Raw genomic sequence first — 17,597 nt, forward strand, 5'->3', positions numbered from 1 at the left:
GACTAAAAGTGTCTGGCGTAAAAAAAAGGTTCACTTTGTAAAAATGTCTTTAATTTTTTCCTAAATTTAAGGTCACATTCAGTATTCCTCAAATTAAAAGGTAAATGATTAAAAAGCTTACTGCCGCCGTATATAAACGAGGCTCTTACCCTCTCAGTTCTTGGAATATGAAGAGGCAGAAAAAATGTGTTAAGAAGATTGTTCCATTGGATAGTGTTAACGTACAAAGAACCAAGCGCCAAATTTTAAAGTCTAAATTTTTAACGAAATAAGTTTATTGCACATAAAAAACTTATAAACAATTATGATGGTATTTTCCTAAAAGTTGAGGGTTTGCGTATATAATGTAACCTATCTATAGTCAAATAAAACTATATTTGTAAAAAAAATTTTGAAAACTTTACGGATAGATATTTCACGGATGATTCACTACTACTATTATTATGATGTGATAATAAAAAGGGAACCAAACGCCTGGTTCCTTTGCAAAAACTTCCTTTTCTGAAAAATTTGGTTTTTAAATCGCATGTTATTTAAAGGCCGTAAATATTTGGTTCTTTATTATTAATCTTAAATAGGCTATTTCTGGATTTCTTTGATTAAATTTCTCAATGTACATGAAACATAGGATGGTTCCTTTTTTAAAAACGAGAAAATATATAAAAAGCATTTTTGAAAAATGGTAAAATGCAAATAATTCAAACCCTCAAATTTCTCTTAAGCGGGAAGAATGGTTAAAAAAATAACAGCTTTAATTATTTTTTTAACGACGAACTTTTTAACGATTTTCGAACTTTTTAACGGCGAACAAAAACTTGCCTCTTCGTTCCAAAACCTCGGAATTTCGACTCGTCACTCCAGAGAACTTTCTTCCAGTCATCAATGGTTCATTCTTTGTGTGATTGGGCCCACTCAAGTCTTTTCTTCTTATTGACATCCTTCAGTAGCGCTTTTGATACAGCTAAATGTCCTTTAAGACCAGCATTATAAAGTCGTTGTTTTACTGTCGAAACACCGACCGCTTTTTGACGCTCCTTGTTGATTTTTGCTGTGATTTCAGGGGCGATAAGGCGTCTATTGCGTTTGCTTGTAATTATAATATTTAAATCCTCCTTTGAACTTGTTGGATTTGGCCTTCCCGATCGAGGTTTATTGCTAATACTCCCTTCTCTGGTGAATTTCCTAACATTATAATCGACAGTCCGCCTTGGAATTCCCAAATCCGTCGAAATTTGACGGTTAGTTATATATAGAAATTATTTACCAATGTTACACAAAATCAATTCTTAAAGACTAAAGATCTTTAAATGTTTCAAATTTCATCGGAAACGAGCTGTAAACAGATTAGTTATTTAGAAGAAGTGCATATTTTCACTAGATTGTTATTTGCAAGACTATTTTTAAATACTCACTGTTTTTCAACCAACCATAGTTGATAGGTATGCCGTTTAAGAATATATGCAATTTACAAAAGAGATACAATCTAAATATAGGTATAGAGATAAGATTTTTGTATCTAATTCAAAATATTAAAAAGAATATGTGGTGGGCAAATACTTTTGAGCGGTAGTGTAGATCTCGAGTTTCCGCAGCAGAATTCTGTGACTCACACAATCAAAATCCTTGGATAAGTCACAGAAAACCGCCGCCGCACATTCACTAGAATTCAACCCCAAGTAGAGGCTCTCCAAAAGGTTGAAAATAACATCGCCTGTGCCGACTCTCTCTCGAAAACCAAACTGATAGACACTAAGAAGTCCATGCCTTTTAAGAAAGTCCATCACACGAGTTTTAACCAGTCACTCAATCAGCTTGCCAAGAGTGGGAAGCAGAACTATTGGCCTAAAATTTGATTTGACTGTTGTGGTCACCTCCCTTGTACAATGGAATCGCCACAGCCTCTTTAAGACAATGAGGAAAAGATCCATTCATTGATTACTTCAGAAAGTGCAGAAAGTGGGGTTTGTGGCTGGGCTAACTCCTTGGAAATATGTATATCCCGAGGGAATTAAGTAAAACCCTTAAGTCATAGGTTTTACTGACTCAATATTCGAATTTAACCGGTAATCTAAACCTCTCACCTGCTGATTCGTAAACGTAAAGAGAGAGTAACTTAGTAAATAAAGTAACTTACGCTGGATATTTTGGGGATGAGTGCAGTAGGTCACGTACCGAAAAATACGCGCGTAAAACAGTGTCGACACTTATCGATCAATCCAGTTTGCGGTCAATGCCAGCATTGCTGCTACTCAATTCACAGCTTAGCACGACCTTGTCCTTTTCTCCCACTCTTTTCGCATTCGTATTTAATATAAGGAAAGATATGTATAGTTCAGGAATATACAAAAGGTGGGAAAAGGAAAAGATGTAAGGCAAATTATGTAAAGTTAAATAAGTTATTAGCAAAACGCGTATTTTTGAATGCATAAATATTAATCTCACCGAAACTCCATCCCACCCACCAGAATTCCTATTCTTTGTCACGCAGGACAGCTTCAATATCATTTGGATCTGTAGGTCCAAGGAAAAATGTTTCAGGGACTTGAATGTTAGTAAGATAAGAGGCTGGATCGACATTACACAGGGGTAAATTCTCAGAGAGATACAAGGAAATACCCTGATAATAAGTGTTAAGGTTCACTAAATACTATTTTAAATACTATTTCAAGAAAGTTCACTAAATACTATTTTAAATTTCGGATCATATCATCGAACTGTATTGAGACGAATTCCATTGCAAACGAAAATAAACAAAAAAGAAAAAAAATTAAATGTTTATCTTTCATGACCAAAAGAATTTGTCGGATTGATAAACACTTTCAGTGAGAAATGCACCGGTTCGCTTTATGGTCAAACACGTTCCAATAGAAATCATAGCTTCTATGTATTTAAAACACTTACAGGAATAATGTTTAATAATAAGTAATTTAACAATGTTTAAATAACCCTAACTTGGCAACGCAGCACTCAAATTTAAAAAATAAGGTGCCAAAATGTAGAGAATAAAAAGTTCTTTCAAATGAGGTATCACTCAACCCCTATTGCCATTTAAGATTTTTGAGAGGGAGGTTCTGGGGGGTAGGGGGTTGAAAGAGGCGAAGTGATTTCTGCATAAAAATTGTTCCCCCTCGATAATAACATCGACGTGTCCTAGCGATTTTATAAAAACCTAACCCGTTTCGAGATAATAGGGGTGGGAAGTTTTCAAATTGACACCCTGTATATACGTTCGGTTGGTCTCTCTAATTTTCAGTACGTGTTGATGATGCGACTTTGAGACCCACGAAACCGGTTACGATTTGTTTTATTAAGAAATAAAAATGTAATTTTTTGGGCAAATAAGACCTTTTTTGTTAAATCCTCATTGTAGAAACAAAAATACCTTTTTAGTTGCTGTCATTGAAAACAAAGAAAACGTCCGTCCACATATTGAAGAGATAAATCAAAATCCACCAAAAGTAGCAACCGCAGAGCTAAGTTCGCAAACACACGTACGTGGGCAGGAAGAAAAAGTCGCATGTCCCTCACCACCACCGTCGAGGACCTCAACTAGAAGTTCCAGTTGTCTAACTAATTTTCCCGATGGAAAACTACCAATAGAAAGTACTGTAGGAGAATTAGTTTGGGGATGTGTCAAAGTGGACAGGTAAAGAGAATTTTCTTGCACTGTGTCTATAAATATTAATTTTTCTCTTGTTTTAATATCTATTATATGAAAAAACATTATTTCCTATTTATTTTTCTTTTTTAAATGTAAGTAGGGTATTTATTTTTGAACATTTGTCATGACAACTAGGAACACTTAAGAACCTACCAATTTTCTCAAACTGGTGACTGATTCCTATTTTATTTATTTATATACAAACTCTACAATAAAAAAAACAATTATAGAGTAGGTTACGAAGCAAGTGAATAATTTACAGTGTTTCTATTATACTATTTGCCTTAAATAAGTAATTGATGAATTAAAAATATCATATTCACTTTCTAAATTATTGTAGAGGCGACACATGAATATTACAGGAGAATTTAGGTAATAGTTGGTTCGAGCATATTTTATAGTAAATAGCAATTGACATCTTGTCCGGTACACAAGTACATTGAGAGCTATCATACCAAACAACATCATAACAAATTGGGATCGTCTATTTCGCTTCTAATTAATTTGGACTTTCTTTGCCTTTCCAGGCTCACTAAATTAATTTAATTTAGTTTAAAGTAGCTTGTAGCTAATCTTCGCTTTTATAGGCATTATTGTCAACATTTCTTGATTTTATTATTATTATTATTATTATTCATTATCTCCAATTTGGGAATATGCAGCTCAGCATATACGCAGGTATGTATCCTGTATCCTTGTAGTTAATATAACTTAATAATTTATTTTGCACTCTCTAAATATTTAAAATATACAGGTTCTAACAAAGGCACCAATCAATGGAACAATGCTCCAAAATGCTTCCTATGTATGACACATAGAGAGTTCTAACATAGTTAGTATTGGTAAAACTCTTACAACTTCTTACTATAAACCCATATAATTTTGTCACCTTGTTTATTATGGTGTAAATATGAGTTTTAAAATTAAGCTTTGCATCAAAAGTAATACCTAAATCTCGCATTTCATCTAATTGAGATAGTACCACCCCATTTATGTTATACTGATATTGAATAGAGATATTTTTTTGGAAAAAACTTACTACATAGCAATTATTTATATTAAAATGTAAGTTGTTAGCTACAGACCAAGGAAAGTCTTTTTGGATCATTTCACAATTTTTCACATTATTAATTTTCGCATACAGTTTCATATCATCTGCATATAACAGAACTTTAGAATTAGTGATTACTTCAATTAGGTCATTGATGAACAAAATCAACATAAGGGGTCTTAAATTTGAGCCCTGTTGCACACCAGATAAGGCAAGAAAAGAATCTGAGTGATAGCCCTTGATGACAACTTTCTGACATCTATTTTCTAAATATGTGTTCAAGAATCATACCAAATGATTGCTAAAGCCATATACTTTTATAAAAGGTAAAACACAAAATCTACAGCATCACAAATACCAGTATCACAGTTATCATCTTGGCTTAATAACGTTCTTAGAAATGTCTCAAACTTCAAAGCGCCATATTCTGTAACAAATTCAGTGAATTTTGCCAAAAGCATTCAGAATGTTCACGTTCCAGATACAGCCCAGCTTATATCGGTAGACGTGAAAAACTTATTTCCAATCATTCCACCCGATGATTGTCTGGTCTTAGTCAAAGATCTTCTCAGGGGGAAACTTGATTCACTCTTGGTGGAAAATCCTCTTTTGCTCCTTTCTAGTGTGTTAGATCAAATTTTTTTCCAATTTAACAACCGTTTTTTCAAACAAAAAGAGGGACTAGCAATGGGCTCTTGTTTATCGCCATTTCTTAGTGAAGTATTTCTTACAGTGGCGGCTCGCGCCCTGTAATCTAAGGTAGGCGACATATTATTATAACAGTGCGCACACCGAGTAGCCCAAGCTCCCCCTCCCCCCGCTTTTTCGTGATTAAATTGTGGTGCCACGGTTACTTTTCATTAATAATTTACTAAAATTAAGAAAAAATAACGTTTTCGAAATCTTTTAAAAAAAATTACCTAAAAATAATATTTTTTTTTTAAATTTAGATTTCAATCAACAAAAAAAAAATGCGGAAACAACAAAAACAAAATGAAACACACCTTTACAAAGTTGTATGAATTTAAATTATGATCGTAATTTTTGTGTTATATCCATATTTCATTTAATTTCACTAAATCCTTAGATATATTATACACTACCTACTGTTATTGACAGATACCTACTATAATATGCAAAGATGCAGTAAATATTCTTCTATATTATAAACAAATACAAATAAATTAATTTTTATTAACATAGATATAACATAGATTTTACTTACTTACCAAAAATGCATGGTTATTTAATTATGCACCTTTGAGCTTATGTAGTTTTCTTCTTTTTAATACTATTTTTAAAAAAGATTAAAGTTCAATACTATATAACTAAAAGATATCATAATATTCTTATACTTAACATAGATTTTGTTTTTAATTTTGATTTTTAAAATTTTTTAAAAATCAAAATTAAAAACAAATAAGGTTTATTCTTCTGTCCTTTAAAAGTGCAAATCTACTTATTATTAAATCTGTAAAATTATCAGATCCCTGTAAAGAGCAAAAGAGCTCCTTTTCGATGGAAATTAAAGCAAGTGATGATAAGCGCTGATTACCTATTTTATTTCGGGAATATGTTTTTATGCGTTTAAGGCATGGATAATGTCTTTCAACTGATGTACTTGTGATTGGTATTGTAGCAATAAGCGTAAAAAGTGTAAAAGCTTGGGGAAATATTTCTATAAGACCATTATATATGTTTTAAAATCGACTCTACATTTAATGTTGTTAGTTCTTCATCGTGAAAAATTACACTTAACTCATTAATTAGTTGCTGTTTGTCAAAACTATTTTTATAAAGGTTGGTGACACTTGTAACTAAAGAAGTTGGAAAATTATTCTTATACTCTTGGAGCTTCAACAGAAGAATCAACCAATGCAAAATAAGTTAACTGCAATAGATCTGTAAACCGAACATCTATTTGCGTCGAAATATTATCAATAATCTTATAAAATAAAATTCGCAAAGAAGACTTTTCATCCCCTTTGATAGTGTTTGATAATTTTATTCTTTTTGATGGTGTAGGATTATCCACGCTATATCGGTAGGCGGCACATACCTTGCCTACCCTGACGAGCCGCCGCTGATTTCTTAATAACTTAGAAACAAAAATAATGAGCAAAATTTTAAAAATAACATCATCTTTTATAAACGGTATGTGGATGATTTATATACACACATCAAAATGGTCTAGGGAACACATACAAATATTTTAATATTTTTGAGAAGATTGGAAAAAAGTTAATTATTGCAATTTTTTTACATTATTCGAATAAAATAACAATATAATTATTAACTTTTTTTTTGTAGATTATAATTTACTCATAATTTAGGGCACAAATAAAAATAAAGACCAAAATCCCATTTATTACCGTTTATTAAAAAAATTATAAAAAAAAATTACCAAATACAAATTAAACTAGTAGCCAGATGGTCCACCTCTATTATTAATAACACTTTGGTATCGCCTAGGCATACTTAAAATTAAATTATTAATTAATTTTTGGGGCAACTCCTCCCAAACATGTGTCACATCAAGACGAAGCTCCAGAGCGCTTTGAAAAAAGTCAAATCGTTGAAGAAGTTGCCTTTTTAACCAATCCCAAACATGCTCAATTGGATTAAGGTCCGGTGAGGTAGAGAGCCAGGGTAGAAGATTGATTTAATTTTCCTCAATAGCGATTCGTACAAGCCGTGCTCGATGTGGTGGGGCATTATCTTGTTGCAACAACGAATTTGGGCCCATTTCGCGTAAATATGGAACAATTACAGGCAGTAGTATATTATCCCTATAACTTATTCCAGTCATTGTATTTTCCACAAAAATGAGGTTCGTTTTTCCGTCAAGTCTAATGCCACCCCAAAACATTAGTGATCCACCACGTTGCCTTACTACTTCCCGGGCATGACGCAAACGACTTTCATTTCCTTCCTCTCTCCAGACACGAATTCTACCAGAATCAGGATAAAATGAAAATCGAGACTCATCCGTAAAAAGAACTGTGGCCCATCTTTCTTGATTCCAATTAACATGTTCTTGGCACCACGTTAATCTTGCACCTCGATTTCCTAAAGTTAACTGAGGAACCCTTAGGGGTCTTCTGGAATGAAGTCCTCTCTCATGCAAACGGTTTCTAATAGTTTGACCTGAAACCTCGACGTTATGCACTCGTGAGAGCTGCTGAACCAAAACAGAGGCTGTTACCGTGGGATTTCTTTGAGCTTGCAAAGTTATAAAACGGTCTTGGGCAGGTTTGGTAACTCGCGACGGGCCTTGATGCCGTTCTCTAACATCATTTGTCTCTCTATATCTTGTACACAAGCGGTTAATTACACTGGGAGATGTATCCAAAGCTGTTGCAACGTCTCTTTGACTTGTTCCTGACTCAAGCATTCCTACTGCTCTTAGCATTTCCTCTCGAGTTAAATGTCGTCTTTCCATTTTTATTGAATAAAAACCAAATCGGTTGGAGCCACAGAAAATGCGATATTGCGTTAGAATTTAAAAATTATAATCTGCGTTATTTCGACAAAATGTACAAGTAGCAACAAACGCTGTTCTGGCATGATTTTTTGTACCCAAATATTTATTTTACTTCGTTGGTATCTTAATATTAAAGGTAGGATCTATTCCGTATGAAAATATAAATATATAAAAATTTATAAGGCGAAAAAAACTATTTTTCTAAGTGTTCCTTAGACCATTTTGATGTGTATATGATTTGAAATGGAAGTGAGGTAGAGCTTACAAATTTCCATAATTATGTCAACTCTCTTCACTCTAAAATTGAGTTCACAATCGAACGGGAACAGAACAACACGTTTTCATTCTTAGATTTATTACTTAAGAGGGAAAGAAATAAGATATCCTTTGAAATATTTCGTAAACGAGCAACAACAGATAATATTATACAATATAATTCAACATCACCGTCCTCAAATAAAATTGCTGCTTTCCATTCTTTATTTTACAGACTTTTTAATATCCCACTTTCTCGTGAAGCTTTTAAAAAAAAAATCCTTACCATTAAACAATTAGCAGTCAGTAACTTTTTCCGTCTTAAACCTATATATAAAATGTATTTTCAGTATGTGAACAAGTATAAATTATCTTTTAATTTTATCAGACAACAAACAAACTATATCAAAACTTTTAGGTCATTTACTTATTTTGGACCAATTTCGTCACAATTATCCCGCTTTTTTTCTCCCTTTGGAATAACCCCAGCTTTTAAAACCAATAATACATTAAAAAGACATCTAATTAAAACTAAAGATAAACTACCCCCGCTATCTTCTCCGGGAGTTTATGAGATTAGGTGTAAATAGTGCCCTGCAGTGTACGTCGGCCAGTAAAAAAAAAAAAAAAAAGTATTTGTGATGCTGTAGATTTTGTGTTTTACCTTTTATAAAGGTGTATGACTAGCATCTTTGGGATAATGAATGATTTTTTTTTTGAGCTACAGCCATATGATATTCAAGTTTTTTTAAGACTATAGTGTGTGGTACTTTGTCAAAAGCCTTAGTAAAATCAAATCAGTATAAACTACATCCACATGTGACTTTCAGCAATAAATTGAGTTATGCTAGCGAAGTTGGATGCAGTTGACATTTTCTTAAAAAAACCATGTTGGTAATTACTGACCTTAGTTTTAACAAAGCTATAAATATTCTTACATATTATGGATTTAAGTATCTTTGCTGGACATGACAATAATAATAGCGATGGGTCTATAATTTTGGATATCTGCTGAATCACTTTTTTTAAACACAGGACATATTTTTTACTTGTTTCCAAAAATTTGGAAATGTATTTGTTCTTATTAACAACATTTTTAATGGTTGAGCAAAAAATCCAAAATCCAACCATTCCTTTAATTATGTAAGGTGGAAGATTGTCAGGTCCTACAGTCTCGTTAATTTTTAAACACCATCACACACATCAACATAATTATTCTACTGTGCTTAGAGAGTATCTCGTTAACATTTTGCTGAATACTTAATGTGTCACACACAGGAGCTGCACACTCATAGACCGATTGAAAATAAGAAGCAAAAGCATTTGAGATCTCTTCACCACTATTAAGTTTATCATTTTGATCTTTCTCTCGAAACTTTATTTCTTTTTCTTTTTTTCTTTATAAATCTCGAAAGCTATTACTAGCGAGGTGATTAGAACCTACGTAGCAAAGCACATTGATACCGTTCCAGAAAACGTAACCATTAAAGAATGTCTACCCAAGACAACAAAATCTGAGCGGAAGAGATATATGATTGGCGTAAGCCCCGTCCACAAAGACTTAGTGTATGATAAGAATTTCTGGCCACGTGGAGTAAGTTTCGAAAGGTTCAACTTCTCGCGTGGTCGTAATTTTTTAGACCATCATCAGAGAAGTCAACAAGTCACATGAGTCTGCATTCTAACCTAACAGTTGCTATGCGGGATTTGCATCGCAAGAAGCATGAAAACTATTCTCAGTGTGGGTCTCACCATTCTGACGCTAAATAGTTGTCACCAAATACAAATACTTTCAGTAATTCTGCACTAAAGCTGCTTAACTACAATGTGCAAAGCTTAAACAATAAAGTTCTGGAGCTCGAGGTTCTGCTGGCTACACTATCTCCTGACATTCTCACAATTACTGAACATTGGCAAAAAAACCAGGACATAACACTTGTAAAGATACATGGGTATAACCTCTCAAGTTACTATGGTCGCTCTTGTTCAAAAGGAGGTGGCACTGCTATATTTTATAAAGATGATCTCAGTGATCATGTTAAAGTAGAGGAAGTAAACAGTCTACAGACTGGCACAGAAAAAGACTTTGAATTTTGCATTTCTAAAATTGTTATTAATAGCAATAATTCCATAATAGTTGTTTGTGTCTACAGATCACCTAGTGGTAACAGCCAATTTTTTCTCCACAATCTTGCTAACCTACTTGATGAGATGTATAATAACAAAATTTCTTTTATTATTTCAGGAGACTTTAACTTTAACTTTAGTAATCCTGATGACTATGGCGTGATGGCCTTGCTTGGACTAATGCAGACCTTTGGTCTAATACCTTACATTAACTCCAACACTAGAATCACTGCTCACTGTGCCTCTCAGTTGGATAACATCTTTACAAATATGAACTCAAGTGTTGTCATATCTTCTGAAGTCCTTGTTTCTAATCTGTCTGATCATTATCCTCAAATTTTTGTTTTTAAGAGACAGATGGAGGTTCCCCAATGTGGTATGGTTGTGAAGCGACGAAAATTCTCAACACACAACATGAATCGATTTTACAATATACTGATGTCGGAGGCATGGGAGGAGGTCTATTCTGCTGAAGGAGTTGAAGGAAAATATAATACTTTCGTTCGTATTCTCTTCTATTATTTTGATTTGGCTTTTCCAATATGTACGACTAGGTTGAAGGGTAAGAAGCCAACCTGGATTACACCAGATATAAAAAGATACTCAAACTACATAAAAGATCTCTATGTTTGGTACAAATATACTAATTCTAGGGAACACTACGTTACATACAAACATGAAAGGAAACAATATCGACGTTACATCTCCTCTTATAAAAAGTCTATAAATGATAACAAAATCCAAAATTCAAAAAACAAGATAAAATCAGCATGGTCAATCATAAAATCTGAGTCAGGTAAAAATAAAACTAACAACAATATTGTTTTAAGGGAAGATGGTCAGTCCATTGAAAACCCAGCTTTAATCACCGAATTATTTGCTAAACATTTTACTCTTGACCATCAACAAAGCTGTAACTCCAATATACATGACTTGCATAATGATTATCCAACCATATTTCTCAATCCTGTTAATTCTCAGGATATCTTTAAGATATTGATGAACCTTCCAAATAAATTTTCCTCTGGCTTGGATGAAATTCCGGTATTCGTCTTAAAGTTTGTTGGGATTCACTTAGGTCTTATATCCGGACCCATTTCCAATGTGATCAATGAGAGTCTTTCTACCCAAATTTTTCCTTCTGCTCTTAAGCGGGCAAAAGTAGTGCCTGTTTTTAAGAAGGGAGAAAAAACGAATATTGCCAACTATCGGCCAGTATCCGTATTACCATCCATATCGAAGGTATTTGAAAGGGTTATCTATCAAATAGTTATGAATTATTTAACTCACCATCAAATAATAAATAAACACCAATACGGATTCGTTCCCAAAAGATCGACGGAAATGGCCATTTATAGTGCAATACAATATATTATGGCGAATCTTGAGAGAAAGGCCAGTGTAGCTGGACTGTATTTCGATTTGTCTAAGGCGTTTGACACGGTTGACCACTCTTTACTGCTGGACATCCTGGAACGGTATGGCATCAGGGGTGCAGCGTCTAAATTACTCAGTTCATATCTAGAGCAAAGAGAACAAATAGTTTGTGTGACACATTCCGGCTCACCAACGTTTTCCCGCCCCCAAATTATAGGAAGAGGTGTGCCTCAGGGCTCAATCTTGGGACCTGTGCTCTTCCTATTATATGTCAATGGCTTGCCTGAGCTGTTCCCTTCTGATATGATTTGTCAATTCGCCGACGACACATCAGTTATAGTTGCCAGAAAGACACGGGGCTTTCTGGCAACTATAACTGATGTGTTGAAGAAGAACGAAGAACTGATCACGGGGCTGCTCATCCGCAGTGGAGCGCATGAGGACCTGGTGTCTGGACAGTAAGTTGTCTTTGAACTCTGGTAAAACGGGGTTGATTAATTTTTCGAAGGCCAATATTGTCTCAGAATCTCTACTTGTGTGGTCTGGTGGGCAGTCAATCCCTGTAGCCAATAGTATTAAATTCTTAGGAATACACATTGACCCCAATTTAAATTGGGAGAAACATATTAAAAACCTTTATTCCAGATTAGCTAGCTTGTGCGGATTGATTAGAAGATTAAGGGATGTAGTGTCTGAGGTATCTCTTCGCCTATTTTATTTCGGACAGGTACAGTCGATCTTACAATATGGTATCTGTTTCTGGGGATCTGCAAGAGGAGCTCTAGATATATTTAGAATGCAAAAGCGTATCATTCGTTGTTTATTGGGCATGACCTACAGAATTTCCTGTAGACCTTACTTCTGCAAACTAAAAATACTCACCCTTCCCTCCTTATACTTTTCTTCCTTGGCGTTATTTGTGAAGAGACACAATCATTTGTTTGTTGAGAATAGGGCAATGTACGCTGAGGATGTGACTATGATTACACGACATAGAAGCGATCTCCGCATTCCAGTGCATAATTCAGCTTACTATGAAAGAGGTTCTCATTATATGGCCATCAGGGCTTATAGAATGCTACCTGCTGATATTAGAAGCATTGAATCTACAGTCCAATTTAAAAAAACTGTTTACCACTGGTTGCAGATTAAATGTTTTTATAATTTTACTTTTGGATAATAATTTTAACTTGTGTTAGATATTTAGAATATTTATTTAAAATTTTGTTATTTTGTTTATATAAGTATATTGCCTCTATGAATTCTAGATAAGAAAAATTAATGTACCCTATGGGAGCTAGATCCTCCTTTGTATGACGTTGCTTTGTCGTCCTGTATACGATTTTGTTGGCAAATAAAGGATATTATCGCAATGTTATTTTATAGAGCTTAAAAAGTGTCCATGAGAAAGTGTCTTTTGTTTTTCCATATTTCTTTAAATAACGCCAGAAAAAAATAAAAACGAAATCGGCAAATTTCGGTTTTTCTTGAATGTCTCCGGATCTACTCAAAATTTTAAAACTTTCTAAACGGCGTATTGTTAGGCTCTAAAATGCGCAACTTTTCTCTAATTTAATCAACCTCGTATCTCTTATAGCTGCCGAGATCTCCATGTTAGACCTCCTTATCTTGGACACACTGTATAGTCGCTCACGCTCCTATAAATAAGTGACAAATTTTTATGATATAAAGTGTGTTTTTTTCTATTTCTATATAAGCATTTGGCATCAATGCATCAGATATGTTGCAAGTAAACAAACTGCCCATAGTTCCATGGCAATGCTATTTCTAGCTTTTCAATGTTCTAAGAGTTGGCTTGTTAAAGAATATTGCATGTGTTTATAAGAAATATCATATTGACAAAATAAAATCTTTAAAAAAAAGCTTAAATCATTGAAAATGAGGTTTGATTAAAAATAGATACGTCGTTGACACAATTGGATTTCCCTTTAGCCCCTGTAATCTACTAGTTAATTGATTTTTAAAAATAAACTCAAAAATTTTAAAAGTATGGGATGAAGAAAAATTAAGCGATAATCGATTAGTTCATCCTGAAATCTCTTATCCTTAATTATAGGAACCACTTTCGCTCTTTCACTTGAGAAAATATCGGCAGAAATACACTGTTTTATTAGTTTGGTAAACGGAACAACTAGGTTCTTTCGAAAATTATTATCACTTTTTAAAACCTTTCTGTCTATCGCTCTTTCATGCCTTTTAAATGTTTTTTTTTTCGAAATTTTAGATGTGTAACAAAACAATTCATGCTCAGAAACAAAACGTCGAAAACTTTACGACTTCAGTGTTCGCTGTCCAGTTACGAATTTAAAATAAGGAAGGACATCAGGTCGGATTCGGATCATTTGAGCGCGTGCAAATTCGTCCTGCACGGGCACGAGTCCAGACAGTTGATCGTCTCGTTTATACCCACCAAAGTTGGAGCCGCCGTGGACGAGTTGGTTTTTGCCCCGTTACAGTCCAACTTACCGACTGTGAAAAAACAATGTGTGAGGTTATGGGGCTATGGGGGCTATTCGAGTACCGAATATCACAACGTTAGTCGGGATAATACTGGTAAGTCCAAGAAATATCGGTTTAATGTCTAAGAGTGGTAGCAAAAAGGTGTGTAACCACTTAGTTATTAAGTAAAGCTTTATATTCAATGGAGGAGTTCTTTCAAGAATCAGTTGCAGTGTAGTTTAACTAGTTTAATTTTCTGGTGTTTTTTCTGTATTAAATTTATTAGTTTTACTTTTTTATGTTTTTTGACAAATGTTCAATGCCTACTTTTTTGTCTATTCTGAAACTTTGCAGGAATATTAAATCAAATAAAAATTTATTCAAATCTCAAAAAAAATTTACATTATTTGGTTACATTATCTTATTAGTACATATTTTGTTAAAAATTAGATGTACAATGGAAATTATAATCTGTGTGTACACTCATTATTTAATAAGTTTTTTTTCAATTATTTTCATAGAGGGTATCCGGAAGGTAGATGCAGTCCTTTAAGGGAATGATAGCTGACTCAATTTCGAACACTTTAAGCCAAATATAGGTTGAAATACGTTTTTAATTTTTTCATTGCAACTTTTGCATTTTTTTCCAATAAATACCCAAATTTTACACTTAATCGATAATACAGATATAGTAAATCGGCAATAATTCTTAGGATAAAAGTTATACAAGGTGGCGCAAAAGTAATGTCAATATTTGAACCGGTAGCTATTTTGTTATAAATTGAAAAAAAAGAGTTTATTTGAAAGTGTAAGATTGATGATATTAATTGGAAAAAATTATATCGCTCAAGTGACCACCTCCCGAGTTAATGCATAATTGCGCTCGTTTTACGGCATTTCAATTGTTGCTCGCAAAACATCTGGCTCCAAATTGGCGATCTCTTCTTCAATGTTAACATTTAAGGCCTGTAAGGTGCGTGGTTTGTTGGGGTAAACGCGAGATTTTAAAAAGCCCCAAAGGAAGAAGTCTGATGCTGTGAGATCTGGCGATCTGGAGGGCCAGTTCAAATCCCCAAAACGGGAAATCATTCGACCTGGAAATTGGTGTCTCAAAATCTCCATCATTGCCCGAGCTGTTGTTACGTTTTAAAATTGCATACTATTAGACTTTAAAATGTAAAGATTCAATAAAAATTACAAATTACTACTATAAATATACCTTATATACCTTCCGAATACCCTGTAGTACAAGTGATACGATTGTTTTTTTTTATTCTATTAACCTCATTTCAGGTAAATACTGGTTGTCGTTAGGCCGAATGGACAACCGAACACTGATGGAACAATCCTTCTCCATTAAAAACACCGGAAACCTACCCTCGTTCGTTTACTTTCAGGTTTCACAAACACAATTTAAACAGACGCTAACGTTCACCAGTTTAACGGTGGAACCGAAATTAATGGTCCTGCTACCCAACGAGTCAAAAACAGTCAACATATCTTACATACCAAATGCGCGGGACTGTAAAGTTCTAAAACAGAACCTGAACGTAGTCTCTGTTATGGATATCGGCAAATTAAACATAGTCTCCGGACCAGAGGTTAATAGGGCTCGATTGCGAAGATTGAAACGAAAAAGGATCGACAAAGATCAAACGGTAGACGATCTAACGAAAGCTTTGGCAGAAAAAATACCCGGTGAAGTGTTTCCTAGTGACGTCTCGCTTTTCAAGGAGTTGCCTAATGCAATTCCAGATATTTTAGAGACGTTAAATACGGATGAAATGGTGATTACCGTAGAACAAGACCCCAATCAAACTCTAGTAGCAGAATATCCAGAAGACTCCGTTATTTACCAGTCGTTGTGCCAGGATAATACGGTATTAAATGACGATATGTCTGTTCTGTCGACAAAATCTTGCCGTCTGGAGCCGCCTTTAATAGTACTCTCTTCTCCGTCAAAACTGGAAGATTGTTTGTTTCTCACCTCCGATGCCTCGGACGTTTTGCATTTTAAAGTAACTTCAAACACACCGGATTTACAAATTTTTCCTTCTGTCGGAAACATAAACCCAGGCGAAACGACAGAACTGCACATTAAATTATCCGTAAACAGTTCAGAAAGTTACTTTAAGGTGTCGGTTTACGTAGACTGTGAAGTGTTCGAGTCTGAGGTTAAGGTTTTAAGGGCTTCCAGGGGACCTAGGCGACATTTTTTAGATTAGGCGATTGTTTTATGTGTTTTAGAACGTGATAAGGGTGAATATTTTTATTACTTACTTTATTTTTATTACTTTGGTTAATTTTACTTAGTTGCAGAAATAGGGTAGGGTCACTTGTTCAACAGTTCCTTTTATGTATATGTTTAAAGATTAATTGCATTGTGATATTCAAGGGGGGTAACATTAATTCGTCTAAAAATAACACACATGTTTGGGATTTTCTTTGGTGTACTGTGCAGCTACAATGTGAAACTGTTTTAGGTTTTTTTTGATGATAATTTTGCAAATTTTTTAGTTTTATATCTATTGCCTTATAATTTTATATTTTTTATATCTTTTGTGAAATACATAGCTACCAATATTATTTGAAAGAGCTACTTGAAAGAAAATACTCATTAAATACAAATTAAACTTTTATTTGGAACAACTAAAAATGCGTTTTTGTAAACATGGGAAAGATCAGGTAATTTCGACCGATAAGATAATATCGACCAGGTAGTAATATTTTGGAATTAATTTTATTTCAAAATGTCAACATTAATTTAACTGAGCAAAAGTCATAAATATACAGTGTCCATTTAATATCGCGGTGATTGACTACAGCTAAATCTTGAAAGGAAAAAAAACTTTTAATAGGGGGAATGTTAATTGAGTTACGAGAGGTTACTTTTTAAAATTAGTTTGGTTAATACTGGGTGTCCCAAAAAAGCGTGGCACTAAGCTGAAGTGGGGTAAATGTTTAGTAAAGTTGCGAAAGTTTAGGATTATTTATTAATAAAAAATAAAGCAGAATCAAACACAAATTTCTCGTTTTATTTAAAAAATCTTTCGTCTTTGCTTAATATATTACCGCAATTCTAACGCCTACTTTTTATTTTTAGAATAAACTATAATTTCTTTTTAAAACAAAGTCTATACTACACACTTCCTCTCTATTTTGGGGCAAGTGTGTAGACGACT

At 33.8% G+C, this 17,597-nt stretch overlaps 1 protein-coding gene across 2 annotated transcripts in view; it reads left to right on the forward strand.

The window, feature by feature from the left end:
- Positions 1-17,071, forward strand: part of LOC126744519 (uncharacterized) — a 41,464-nt gene extending 24,393 nt beyond the window's left edge. For both annotated transcript variants that reach the window (XM_050451955.1, XM_050451956.1), the window contains 3 exons: positions 3,391-3,646; positions 14,201-14,529; positions 15,709-17,071. In XM_050451955.1, the coding sequence (XP_050307912.1) occupies positions 3,391-3,646; positions 14,201-14,529; positions 15,709-16,640 (1,517 nt within the window). In that variant the 3' untranslated portion in view covers positions 16,641-17,071. The remainder of the gene's footprint in view (positions 1-3,390; positions 3,647-14,200; positions 14,530-15,708) is intronic.
- The last annotated feature ends 526 nt before the right edge of the window (positions 17,072-17,597 follow it).

The sequence above is a fragment of the Anthonomus grandis genome, chromosome 14 (assembly GCF_022605725.1).
Source record: "Anthonomus grandis grandis chromosome 14, icAntGran1.3, whole genome shotgun sequence".
Classification (NCBI taxonomy): Eukaryota; Metazoa; Arthropoda; class Insecta; order Coleoptera; family Curculionidae; genus Anthonomus; species Anthonomus grandis.